This window comes from Amblyomma maculatum, chromosome 2 (genome assembly GCF_055883805.1).
Source record: "Amblyomma maculatum isolate TAMU_Amacu chromosome 2, ASM5588380v1, whole genome shotgun sequence".
In the NCBI taxonomy this organism is placed as follows: Eukaryota; Metazoa; Arthropoda; class Arachnida; order Ixodida; family Ixodidae; genus Amblyomma; species Amblyomma maculatum.
Genome location: NC_139345.1, coordinates 90,344,091 through 90,358,488, shown reverse-complemented (window position 1 = coordinate 90,358,488; position 14,398 = coordinate 90,344,091). Strand labels below are relative to the sequence as shown.

Here is a 14,398-nt window from a genome sequence, read left to right as displayed (position 1 = left end):
GCTGCTTCAAGAAAAGTTGAGAGTGTGAGACCAAATGGTGTGGAAAGAACTACTTATGTTAATATTGCACAGTAAAAGGAAAAAAACAAATGCATGATAAGCACTTTTCCTTGTAGCAGCCTTAAACGTGTAGGAGAGATGAGAGAAGAAACAGAATGAAGCGTGTAACCTCTAGTTGCCGATGGAATTGAGCCAGAAATGGAACCAAATCAATGAATACTGCCCTTGTGGTGCAAACAAATGCAGCCTGTTAAAAAACTCGAAGGTTGTTGAATGCAACAAAAGGTACCACGAACAAGTAGCAGCTAAACAATGCAAAGTTATGCTTTAACTATCCGACCTACATACAAGACCACACAGCAAATTGTGAGTACTCTTTGATGTAATCAACCATTCATTAACAACCGCCTTAGCGGTCATACAACTACAAAGGAAAGGAAGCTATGCAGCTTTCTCGGAAACTTGGTAGTTGAAAAAAAATCTTCTGGTGTGGGGCTCCAACCCATGACCACTGCCTGCCCAGTGCAGTCACTCTATTAGGCTACTCAGAATGGCCCGCAAATGGTACAGTAGGGCTACACTGACTAACTCAGAGCGGGGGTGACGATATTCACCACTCTAAAGGAACAAAATATAAAATATGGTGTAATCTTTCAATAACCACTCTATTAGGAAGCACCTAGTAGGTGCATTTGTTTTCCTTTATGCTTTTTGAGGGCGGTGCAACTGTGGAGCTTGAGCGTGCCGACGGCGATTTCTAATGCACGGTTATTCGTGTGCAATTCCATTTCATTTATTTGGTTTTTGTGCAAGTAGATCGTAAAAGTATGTTTTCACGAAATAAAAATTTCAGGGGAGCACTCAAGTCACCTTACGTGCAGCAGGGCGAAAGAATTTTAAGCACTCTGCTGCGGTCCTCGGAAAACCAGATTCCTCGAGAAACAGAAAAAGATAGAGACAGGACGAGTCTCTCTCTCTAAAGAAAGACAGGGAGAGACTCTCTCCCTCTAGAAAGGTAGAGATAGAGGGGAGGGAAATAGGATGAGGAGAGAGGGAGTCTCTGTGAGAGAGAGCCCTCCTTCTCTCTAGAGTAGAGAAAGGGGCTTTCCCTCTCTCTCATCACTGACTATCATTATAACTAACAACTATCACTCGCTATATACCAGAACCCCACCAATATCCCATGGAATCTTGCATACACATTTGTACACAGTTTCTGCGCACACTTTCTGCGGACGCCACTCATGAGCTGTTAAAGGCTTTTCACCTTAACATTTTTAGCTCCGTGTTCAGCGCTATTTATGTGCCGCTCTTTGGCCAACCCTGTTCCATTGCGTTGCACTTAAAAGCAGTGAACCATTCTATGTTTTCCACCGTGACCACGGCACTTACATTCAAATGACAGCAAGCATAACTCTCTCAGTAAAGGTCCGCAAGGAAGGAAACACCAACTTCGTGTATGTGTTTCTTCTGCTTTGCAAAAGCAGTGGTATTCAAGAAGCATTCAGAATGTATGCACACAACTACATACAAGGCTTCTCATTCAAACAACATGGTACGACTTGTATCTGTGAGAATTGTGACAGCATGGTGCTTGCCAATTATTCTGACAACTGCTGTATCTTGCGTTGTTCCAAAAGTTTTTGGCTCATCCTACACCTCTACTGGCTTTTCTTCTTCAAGGCACTACATTTGCAAGCCGAGTTTTATCAAAAATTCTTGTGTCCATCTTGATGCGAGTGTAACAGTGAAACTATTATTTACTGGCCAATCAAAGAATCAAAGCAAGCCAGTGCAAATGGCACGAGTCACATTCAAGGATGCTACTCATGTATTTTCTGCGAAATGTTACTGCTCTAGCAGCAGATCAAGCTAGACATAGTGAAAGCTTTTTTTCAGAATGCATTCTTTATTAATAAAATGATTAAACCAACATCCTGTGTGGCAAATGTTCTTTCATGATGGTCAGCAAAATGTTTTTTTACAGGTTGCACACAAACATACCACTGCAAGACAGGGATATATAGGAAGAATACAAGACTAAGAAGAGTTAGTTTTTTTCCTCCTAGTTGTCAATGACGCCACCTTATGTGTTGAACACTGCTAAGGCTGCAGATACTGGGTGCATCCCACACCCATTGATGTGCGCAACAAGCCCAAGACTGAACAAATACACTAGGGAGCTCATCATCATGAACAAACCACTTTGTAGGACATTCACGCTCTGCTAAGTCTGTTCACAGCACACAAACAGTGAAAAAATTGTGCCATATATCTTGTATACCTCCACTAGCCTTGCCACGACTAACTTCTCACCCTGCAGTTAAAGGAAGCAGTCACACCTCAATGCAAGTCACTGCCGCAGATGATCAAACATAGATGATCAAAAATAGAGCAAAAAATGAGAATGAGCCCTACTAACATAACTCCTGACCTACAGAAGATCATCTACAGCGTGCTCCTTCCCTTCATTTTAGCCCCCGCCTTCAACCACTCTTCTCCAGGCACGTCATGGAAGCAGAAACACAGAGCAGCAGCGAGTATGGGGGTTCTACCCCTATAAGCAGTGAAACAAAGACCCTGCCACCACCATCACCAATTGCACAGCCAACGAGCCAGCTGCTTTCCTGCCTCGCGCATCAGTTCTGACAGTTCACTTTTGCCGTGCCAGGCACCATAGCTCCCCTCCTCGTGGTTTACAAAAATCGGCCACGCTAGCTTGAAGGCCTCTTTTTCAGCGTGACCCAGACTTCGTCTTGCGGCCGAGTTATCACTGCTGACGTTGGAGTGACGACTTGGTCTGCCACCAGCTGCAGCTTCAGCCTGGGGCACAGTGTGGCCAGGAACACGCCCATCACCAGGAGAGCCAGGTCCTGGCCCGGGCACTGCCGCTTGCCAGCAAAGCCAAAGGGGCAAAAGGCCAGCTGGTCCGGTGGTGCATCCTCAAAGCGAGAGGCATCAAACCTGAAAGGTACAAGCACTGGATTAAATGCATGATGACGGACACCGAGATGAAACGAACGGTAGACTGCAACTTTTTTAGATTTGTCCACAAAAAAAAAAAAAAACCTTCACACATATCAACCTGAAATTGCCTGTTTTCCTGTGATAAGCAGAAAGTTAGTCACCGCCACAGTTGTCTTGACATGAAAGCAATAGACAACCAAGTTACATGAAGGGCTGTACAATGTAGAAGCTACCCAGCAGACTGAGTTTCCGCATGAACTTCACTGTCCGACGGATGCTGCGGATGATTACAGAAGCCTTTAAGCACATACCGAAAGGTGAAAGATGTGAATACTTTAATGGCTCATGTTACCATGGTACCTTTGTTTATGGTGATATTTTTTCTTAAGAAACTAGAAGATGACACCGGAATAAGGTAGGTTTGGAGACTTTTTACCTTGCCTAGCCACAGTGAAATAAACAGCATCTGCGATTAATTATGACTTATCTTTAAAATGCCACATCTCCAAACCTTTGAGAGCATGTGCAACAGCAACGATAGTCCACCACCTGTGGATTCTGGTTACACTGGATCGCTCTCTGAACACTGCTGGAGACCTGATTACATCGACACAGCACTGAAAGGCATGCGAGTGATTGGCAGCAAAAGTAAAGAATAATTTCTTGCTGTACCTGTGCGGCACCTTCCACCTTTCTTCTTCATGTAAGACTACTCCCAGAGCTTGTATCACAGGAGTCTGTGAAGTAAACGATGACATCATCAGCATTTTATGCAAAGGCAGAGCCTGCACTGTGCATTTATAAAAAGAAAGAAATAGTGACAAGGGTACTTTGATATAACGAAAATGGATATTATTATTTATTAGCTATATCGAACTTCCCACGCACATTTTTAACACAAACATACAATTTTTCTATACCGAACGCGATTGTCCATAAAACAGACACATCGAGCTCCCCAGCACTAATTACTGCCTGCTCAAAATACAGGTAGCAAGATTAACCACGATACACAAGTGAATCGTGATGCATTCATACCCAGAGTGGCGTGAATGCTCATTATATTTCGTTATATACATCATTTTTCCAACGACACGGTTTTAATGTGGATAAACCACCAAAGTTGGCACGGCCTGCCACCGCTGTATGCTGGCGGTACGGCGCGGAAAAACCAACCTAACTGGCATTCAATTTCTCACAGCATCTGGAATAGTTGCAAGCCGCCTAAAACAACACTTGAACCCGAGAAAACGTCCCCTCATTTCTGTCGCAATGATGGCTCGAGTTGCTATTCCCTTGCTAACTAAACAGCACTGCTCGCATCGTATGTGCATTTTTGATGAAATATTACTAAAGGCTACCAGAAAGGCAGTCAAGAAAGTGGCTATCAAATGTTCGTATGGCTTGGTTAAAGCGGAGCATTTTATCTATGTCGGGTGAGGGCTTACGACCGGTAGCTGGATATCTTGGTATCTGAGGATAGTATGTATACTAATGTCACAAGATTGTGCGATCACTTAGTACAAAGAGCCAGCCGAGCACATCAGATCGTAAAGCTCGCAATGCTGCTAAATGTCTGCGTCACCAACTAATGATGGAATCGGGGCAGCAGGTATAGCTCATAGACGAAATGATTAGGCGAAGGAACGACAGCGAAAGCAAGCCAATAGAGACATAGAAACACCAGAATAACGAGAAACATGGCTCAAAATTAACTAACAAATGTGCGCGAAGCATGCTGTAGATGCCGTCGCTCAAGCCAGCGCCCAAGCATCTGATGTCATCAACACGTAAAAAACCTATAGCATAACCACTGAGAGCTATCATTTAACTTTCGGTTTAACCACTGCTAATATTTTTTTTGTTCTCCTGACTCAGGCCAATGAAGAAGTTGAGAGGAAAAATGCCAAGGCAGTATTTTATTGCCAATATCTCTAGCGCTAATATTTAATTGCTAATATCTCTAGTGCCAATATCTATAGTGCTGGATTGAAAATTTCTGTGGGAAAATAATAGGAAATTCAATATGAAGGTCATTGGCTCTTCTCTTACCCTTGGTGAGCCCCCTTTCGGTGCCCCATAAGAATTCCAGCTATACTTACTATTCTACAATATTTTACCCGCTTGCTACTACAGTGCTCTAATACACACTCAGTCTGATTACACAGAGATATCCTCTATTTTCATTCTTTACTTACATTAGCCTTACACTGTCATAATGCGAGAACTATAACAGTCAGAAATAAAGGGTCCACAGTCAACAGCTGTCACCAAACAAAAGTGTGATGCATATAAAAAAAGGAGTGAGTATGAATGCGATAGTGTATGTACAGCACCCGAACCTTTAACTGGCGCGTGTGATGACCGCATTTTCTATGCTCCTGCGCCTTAAGGCGGAAAACACTTGCAAGGCCTGGTGAGCCTTTGCTTATACTACCTGGGCTTTTAGCAGGTTAACTCCTCTGTAGCGCTCAGGATCACAGAAAATGTGGGTCATGCACGCCAGCTAAAAGGTTTGGGCGGCTGTACATATGATAATGCATATGGAGGTTAATGTCCCTGAGCGACCTCGGCTGTGAGAGACGCCGTAGTTCAGAGCTCCGATAATTTTGATAACCTAGGGTTCTGCAATGTGCGCTGACGATGCACAGCATATGGGCACCTTGCATTCCACCTCTATCAAAACATAGCTACTATGGCTGAGACAGAACCCGCGTGCTCTGGCTCAGAAGTTGAGCACTCTAACCAATGAGCGACCACAGTGGGGCAATCTGGTGACAATAGTCGCATCTGTTCCAATAGTGGCAACTAGTAGAAGTGCTTCCTATATGGTTTCCGACTGCACCTAGTTTAATATACTGTTGAACTTGAGAGCCCTCTCGCACCGAGCACCTCATGGTGCAGCAGAGCAGCTTTAACATGTAAGATAAGGACACGATGCATAAATGCACGTTGAAGCGAGTAAAGGGCAGTATGTATCTTGACAATCCGCACCGCTGCGGTACAATGAACTACTAAACTGCTTAGCATATGACAAAGGCACAAACGCACCCGTAGACATTTGACCTTAATTTGTGACCAGTGCTAAGTGGGCTAAATTTGTGAGACAGTTTTATATGTACGTATAGATCTCAACAGTGGTTTTAACGGTGGGCCACAATCGATGGAAGTTTACATATTTGGTACAACAGCACCAAAGAAAGAGAGAAAAAAAGAATAAGGTCTGGAGCAGATAGCGCTGTCCACTGGGAACATGCTGTCTGACTGGTGGTGTAAGTCAATGAAATGAATTATTAGGTAGTAACCAAACTTTCTGTCAATATCACTCAGCCATTGCACTAAATTCTTCTTGTCACCTAACAACTTCTTATAATGCGACAAGAGCCAGAACAGTGCTTCCGGAAGCGGGACGCCCACAAACCAGAAAAGGAAAAAGCAAAAGCATGTCGTTGAGTGACCCCGTTCAGTTTACAATTTTACAATTAGAGATGACCTGAACAAATTGAAGGGACCAGAAAATTTATTTGCCTTACTAGAAGCTCATCTTGCAAGAAGTAACCCTTAAATGGTATGTGAGGATGCTAGATGTGTCCAAATATATGTTACATAAAAGCAATGTACAAAATAGCCTTCCCGAGAGAAAATAACAGCAAATAGAGCACTTATTGCACTATGCATAATTTGAGCTAAAGACTGACAAAGGAAAAAAGCTAAATAATGTAACATGCGATGGGTTCCTTTTTCACTGTCTCATCTTTCCAACTGTATCCCAACCTGGCTGTTACTTTTGTCTTTTTCTTTCAGATTTTTGCTTTACACCCTGCTCCAAGCGCTTCAGAGGTGCACAGCAGTGTCTCTCTCATCTCGCTACACCTGAAAAATAGATGCAGCCCACTCAACGAACATGCATACCATGCGTCTTTCAGCACAACAGAGTCTATACACACAGCGCCAATATCTGGCCATCTCTGCACCACAATAACACATACACAAGAAATGTGGCTACCTCAGTAGCTTACCTTTTTGGGAATGATGTGCCCAGCTATTTCGATGTCGACGTCCTGACAACGAGCAGCCCACGGCTCAATGGCGGCAGTACGCAGTGTCTCCTTAATGGCATTTCGCAGTGACCTGCAAGTGTGCAATTGAACGTGTCAGTTCTCATGCAAAGATTAGAAGAAAAGCTGAAAATGCTTTCTTTCAACCTGCCACCCATCCAAAGACCATCTCGCTGATTTGGCTGGCAACTTTTGACATAACGAGTACTGGTCAACTAGTCAAGAAAAAAGAAAAGGTAAATGTTAAGCCATACTGGCATGACTTCGACTTTGAATCTTAAATCTCATAAATCTCTGGCCTATTCAACAAGTCACGTGCAACATATACACACGTCTTTCCATAAAACACATACAGATATATGCCCCATGCACCGTCCACAGGGGTGCCACTGAAAGTCACCTAGCAGTCATTTCCAAAAGTCCTTCCGGGATACGAGTTGCTCGGATTTACTCTGAACTCCGCCATCAGCGGCGTGGCCATCGCTTTGCACGGGGCGTATAGGCATTTAGAATTCGTGCACAGGAGAGCTGCCTAAAGCAGCAGAGATATTTTCACATGGACATAAGACAAACATATAAGCCAGTTATATAAATAAAAAGCAATAATGCCGAATTCAACAGCTAGCACCTTGAGCTGTAACACTTTAATGCAACTGCAAGAGCACAGAAGCTAAATATGTGCATTCTGCTATTCGCTTCTGCCTATGCCAGCTTTGTTTGCTTACATACCCTTTCATGGTGTGCGTTCCTTCCTTGTAATTTGCAGTGCGCAGAATAAACTTTCAGTTGCCAATCAGGAATTTTGTTTGTCCCATTCTCATTCATGGTGTTACGGTTCTTTTTATGAGCCTACAAGCTTGCCTTGGTGTTCTTCGAAATATCTACCCTCGGTACAAAGGTATCGGGTGAAAGACGCCTCCCAAAGAGCAGAATGCATTGTTCACAAGTGTGCCTGAATTTACAAACTATTTACTAGACCTGTCCTTCATTCTGCTTTTTGACTCATTATCCTCTCGATAAATAGCGCATCTGTTGAGGACAAACAAGTCACAAAGTAGGTGCAGAAAAAAAAAAAAAGCTTGTGAGGCAATGATGTGCACGGCATATAGGAGCGAAAGGAGTGCTGCTATTGCACAATCATCACAGAAGTGGGTCACTGCATTCATAAAGTTTCTGATGTATGAATACCAAAGCCGTGCAGGAATGAATGCAGCATTTGTGCTCACTTCTTTATTTCAGCTTTCGACAACACAAGGGCCCACTGTGACTATGTTTTGGTTTGGTTTATTAGGTTTAACACCTCAAAGTGACTAAGGCCATGAGAGAGGCTGTAGTAGAGGGCTCCACAAGTTTCGACCACTTTAACACGCACTGACAACACACAACACACGGGCGCGTTGCTTTTCGCCTCCATTGAAAAGCGGCCACCACAGCTGGGATTCAATCCCACAGTGCACGGCAGTCGAGCGCGCTAACCACTGCATTACTGCGGCTGGTACATTGTGACTATGATCACTATAGCAGTTGTCAATGACTTTGACAACTGTACCACGAACAGCTGTTGCCTTAAAAAAAAATTCTAATAGCAATGAAAGCACGAGGTATCAAGGGCAGTCTCACGGCAGCAAAGGAGCGTTAAAAATGTGCGCAGAGCCCCATGGTACATATAGCATTTTTATGAAAATGCAACTAAAAAATACAATCACCACTGCACCAGGTGCTGGAACAGAGACTTCAGGCAGATGCAGGAAACTCACTTCACACTTGAAATGCGCTCACGGGTCAGACCATCTGTTTTGTCCAAGGTCTGTTTTACCTCCTCAGCAATGGTGTCCTGGAGTTCGGGATGCGTTGCAAGGAAATACAGCAACCACGTCATCGCTAGAAGCACAAAGCATTTTCTCAATGTACAAACTTGCATTTAGTCCTAGCTAAAAAAAAAAAAAAGCCTCACAACTGAAAGATTATATGCTAAATGTAAGAATGCACTATCGAAACAGCGCGAAGCAGAACCAAATAAAAGTGGAACTCTTGAGACCTTTTCCTGCCCCATAACGTTTATCTCTACCTTTTAGTAATGAAGCATATTTATCATGCAACCCCTCAAAGAATGTTTTTTAAGTGCCAATATAAGTTTGGTAGAAGTTTTTGTTCTGAGACTTGGGCTTTAGCAGAAAATGAAATGAAGCTGGGCCCCATGAAAGCTGTGGGTTTATGCTGGGATTTCGAAGGGCACTTTGAACAGAATCTGTGTACGACACCCAATTGCCTGCCAACTCGGCCACATCATGTACGAGACGTCACAGAGTCACGTAGCCTCTCTCGACCAATCAAGGAATTTTGTTCCAGAGAATGTAGTCTGTGGTGCGACAAGCGCAAAATAAAATAAGCAATGCCCACACTGAGAATTCAAACCAACAAAAGTAACAGACAATTCGCTTAACTTCTATGAGCGAGCACAGCAATTTGAATACTACCAATAAATTGGTTGTCTACCAACGTACCTGACACAAGAGAGTAGCCCTTGATGGCGAATGTGACGCAGTCATCCACGGCCTGCTCCTTGGACACGGAGCAGTCATTCAGCACACTTGCCAACACTGTCCCCTCCCCTCCTTCCTTGCACTTGGCTAAGGCCTTAGACAGCAGGACCCTCATCTCCTTTATAGCTGCATATAAAATGGCCACAGCTTCCGCAACCTGAGCCAGAAATCTAGATCAACGATTAGAGAGAATATGCAGTTTCATCGGATTAGGACTTGATTTGCAAATACACTATGGTAATGTTAGTCCAGCTGAGCATGAAGTTATCAGCAGTAGAATGTAGACAAGCCAATGATACAAACACTGATCAGACCTCATGTAGGTTGCATACTGCAAACCAAGTTTCAAATTCCTTTCATAAGAATATTCCTGCTACCTGTGTTTTCATTCAAAGAGGACATTAAAATTTGGTTTGGTTTGGGGGGTTTGACGTCTCAAAGCGATTCAGGCTATGAGAGACGTAGTGAAGGACTCCGGAAATTTTGGCCATCTGGGGTTCTTTAATGTGCACTGACATCGCACAGCACACGGACACCTTGCTTTTCGCCTCGACTGAAAAGCGGCCACCGCAGCTGCGATTCGAGGACCTTCAAGCGGAATTGGTTTTAGGAGCACTCGCTGCACTCAACACATTCTTCAGATCCAAACATGCAGCACAAAATTAGGACTACTGTTCCTCAATTTCTTTAGCACACCCTGGCAGCTGTAAACGGAATGTAGAGGCTACAGTAATGTGCAGCACAAGCTTTTACTAAATTGCTTAAACACGCAACCACTTCAGCACATTGTATGGTTCAAAGTTCTTTTACAACTGCATTTCGACACAAGCCGAGCTCATAATCGTTGCTTATATGAACAAACCCATTTAGCACACGCTTACATTCTTCATATTTTTTGGTTCTCGGGCTGTTAGAGTCGGGCACCATGCCGCCAGCCACCTCCTCCAGTTCTTTTATGCACTGCAGAAGGTGAAACAAAGCACAGAAATGCCTGAACAGAAGGAACGACAAATTGGCAAGACGTTGCAGTAAAATATAGACAAGCCAACGAAACAAACACTCATCAGACCTCATATTGTTTTGAAGGCCAAATCACCATGGTCGACTGAGCAAGCATGGTGTTCTTTTTTTGAAAAGCTAATTACAGCCACTGCTAGAAAGACACATATCTAAACAAAACAACCGTCATCACGTAGTGACTGCCTGTGCAGTGGCACACGCAGTGGCTCACTGCCTGAAATACTTTCCATACATTGACACAGATGTCATTCCTTTGATTCTCTACTGCCAAATGGGGCATGTCTCGCAACATTCTTACTAGTCATATATCAATGCACTTGGTTCCACTTTTGAGTAGGCACAGCATGTTTCAAGCATACCATATAAACTCACTACGCAATGAACATCTCAGCCAAATAATTCACTCTATTGAGCGTTCCACAATTTTATACCCCCTGTAGCTCGAATTTGCATAGAATTAGCATTCGGCCGACAATTTTGTTTTAAATCACATTTGTTTGGGATGCTTGCGTCATTCATCAGAAGAATTATCTGAATCGTCTGCAGTGATGGCGAAGCAAAACAAGCCATTTTTTTCCGGAATGAAAGCTACAGATTCAAGCCCTCCATATGAGCAACATACAAAGTGTATGAGCGTCAGCCAGCTGAACCATAAATGCACAAGGCCAAGAGAGATAGACAGCGAGGCTTTTAACACAACCGTGTTAAGGCTCCCATTCACCGGAGGAGCTGGCGCCAGCATGCTGAGAAAATTAGGATTGACTGCAAAGGTTTGAAATCATGCATAGAATGCCGAAATTGAAAAGTAAATGATTCGTGCTGAAAAGAGCATTCCCGAAGGGTGGGATGTGAACTGAAACTGGTACCCTCTGATGTAGACTCAGACATGCTACCATAAGGCCACGCAGGCCCACTTGTTCGGCTTGGTTATAGTGGGGCTTTATATACAGTATGTGTCATGTAGCCTTTCAAATAACGCGGTATGTTAAGATTTTGAGGCTGTATGCTAATGTGTTTTGCGGGGTTTAACGTCCCAAAGAGACTCAGGCTATAAGAGATGCCTGTATGCTAATGTGTATGCGAGTTTACAGAAGCAATAATTAAGGCCTTAAGTGCAATTTTTCAACCATGCACCAAAACATTAAACTGTTGGAGATTTGGTGCGCTTGGAAGCAGGACGCAAAATGCATGCTGGTGAGTTTACGCGAAAGAGGATACGCATGAGGAGCCATTATAGCTATCACATCAAACCCTTAGAGGCGGTGCTTAAATGTCTCTCAAAGTTTTTTTCCACAGTGATTAGAGTATTTAACCGAATAACCACAAGCAAGACTATGAAGTGAAGTGGTTGAAAATTGTGCCATATGCAAATGGTTCCATAAAGTGAATCCGGGTACTGATGCAGGCAGTGAGAATAGACTTCTCACCATTTCGAAGTTCCTGCTAAATTTGAGCACTTCCATGTCATTGAAGAAGTACTCTCCAAACAGCAGGCGGGTGATGATTTTCATGCAGAGGGCATACATGTACTGGTACACTGGCACATGTTCATCCTCTGGCGTGCCGCACAGGTGGGAGACCACTTCACTGCAGAGCTGTGAATTGAAACAAGCGAATTCAGCCACACTGAAACAAACAACAAACAATATATAGAAACAGCATCAAAGCACACAAACACCTCATCATGCATAACATATGGGGTATCCGCATTATTTTAACATGAAGCTCCATTTATGGTTTAACATAGAAAATCATTTTCCTTTAATGTGCACAATTGCACAGTGATTCGTTACATGAAATTTTAAAACAGTAAAAAAACAAAACAATAATAAACTGTAGATAAGCACTGTTCAAACACCTAATTTTAAATGCTAATGCTGGTGGTTCAACCTTTGAATGGAAAGCGTTCAAGTAGTAGTTGCACATTGGGAATGTATAAGTTGGTAGTAATTATCAACCGGTTGATTTCAGTGCAAAAAAAGTCTTGCCTTTTCTACGGGCAGTGTGAATTTTTCGAGACGTTGTCCTGACAGCACCTCATCGATAAGCCTGCGTCTTTTCCGTGCCTCTGCTCCATTCGCAAAGAAGATGCTGCCTGTGCCCATCACTTCACGATACAGCATGAACAAGTCAGCTGCAAAGAAAAAGAGCAAGTCACGATGAAGGCGGCACGCAGCATAAAGTAAGAAGAATGTAAGGGCAAAGAAGTATTCTAAAAACAATAGACATAAGAAAATAAATTACTCGATTTCACAATAATTTCTACCTTGATCTTAGCGCATATGTTTATTCCTAATCAGAAGAGACCTTGATAATAGCATAATGGAGGCGAGCTGGGGCTACAAAGAAATTCTTAAGGTACTGGTCCATTAGTAGAGAAATGACACTGTGAAACAATTCAAGCGCGTACATTATATTGATAAGCGAACCTTACCTGGCTTGTCAAAAACATGCGACTGTGTTTTGAACAACTCTGTTTGGCCGATACTGACAGCCAGTTTTGTGCCGATCCAGAAAGACGCAATAGGACCATGTTCTTTGTGCAAGGAGATGAGAAAATTCTGCAGTCCTCCGGCTTGGACGATGTCGCCAACATTGCCTTCTCTGCAAATAAGACGAGGATAGAAATATGTTCACGTTATAGTTTACGCAGACAGTTGTTAATGCGCCAACATGCAAAATCGGAATAAAGGTTCGAGGTTTGTAGCAGATCGCAATGACAGCGGGTACTTTACTTTGCATCCGACGGACCAAGCCCGGGAATGGTCGTCTGTTTCGTGGAACTCTGAAAACGTAGTTTCGATTAGAGCACATCACTTAATCTCGTGCACACCTTCAGAGCTCTTTCACAGTCATCAATATAAACTGGTGCTAAACCGCTCAATTCGGCACGGTTAATCAAAACAAACATACGGGCATACACTTTTGACATGCAACCACGTAATCGGCGCACTGAAGATAGACGCGAAACATTCCACTCACAGGGTAAAGGTACACCACAAGAGCCAGGAGGAATACGACGAAAAAAACTGCGAATATTGCAAAATCTAGCATTTCGATTGCATGCGCTGATTCGCGCACTAATCGTGTGTACTACTCGCCAGAAAACGGCAAAAGCCGGCTCCGCCGCGCTGTAACGAAAGTAAGCAGTGAGTTTCGTAAAAGCAGGCATACATGCTTATTTTTTGTGAGTAAACACTGAACAGCTCACTATGAATAACATAATTTGCCAGTATTTTTAATACAAGCAAGTCACTTTCATAACTTAGTAGTATCTCCATGGTATAATTAGTATTCCGGTGCCGCCGTTACGTAAACAGTTGCACGGTTGCACCTTGGTTGCTGGTTGCACTTTCTAGGCGTTAACGCGCTATATTCAAATCTCTTGATTGGCGAGACGTTCCTCGTAGCTGTCGTAACTCTTTTCAGTGCTTGTCTTTAGCTTGACCGGCATGTGTCTTAGCGATATCGCATTACTGAAACGACGGGTAATAAAATGTTGTCTATTCTGTTTCAACTATTAGGTGCACCCCACAACGACACAACGGATTTACTGATTGCCATTTACAATCTAGCTACTTTTTGTTCTGGTGGTGTCGAAGACCTTATTTCTACACAGGTTTGAACGGGTAGATTGATGGCATCAGGCAGATGAGCACCCTTGGGCCCCGGTGGTCTTCGCACTGTTCTCAGCCCCAACTGCATGTCACTATATGCTTGTCTGATGAGTTGCTTTAGTTGGTTTAACGGGGCTACATCCCAAAGCGAGGATATGAGAGGCGCCTTAGCGAAGGGCTGCAGAACTTTCGC

The 14,398-nt window shown here is 43.4% G+C and overlaps 1 protein-coding gene across 1 annotated transcript; it reads right to left on the bottom strand.

The window, feature by feature from the left end:
* Nucleotides 1-1,889: 1,889 nt before the first annotated feature.
* On the bottom strand, nucleotides 1,890-13,739 carry LOC146199230 (cytochrome P450 20A1-like). The gene is made up of 11 exons (XM_084594707.1): nucleotides 13,571-13,739; nucleotides 13,324-13,373; nucleotides 13,023-13,192; nucleotides 12,577-12,722; nucleotides 12,016-12,183; nucleotides 10,450-10,528; nucleotides 9,530-9,694; nucleotides 8,783-8,906; nucleotides 6,987-7,098; nucleotides 3,640-3,704; nucleotides 1,890-2,964 (listed from the first exon to the last, which is right to left on the bottom strand). The coding sequence occupies exons 1-11, from the start codon at nucleotides 13,640-13,642 to the stop codon at nucleotides 2,715-2,717; spliced, it is 1,401 nt and encodes a 466-aa protein (XP_084450833.1). The 5' UTR covers nucleotides 13,643-13,739; the 3' UTR covers nucleotides 1,890-2,714.
* Between the last annotated feature and the right edge of the window lie 659 nt (nucleotides 13,740-14,398).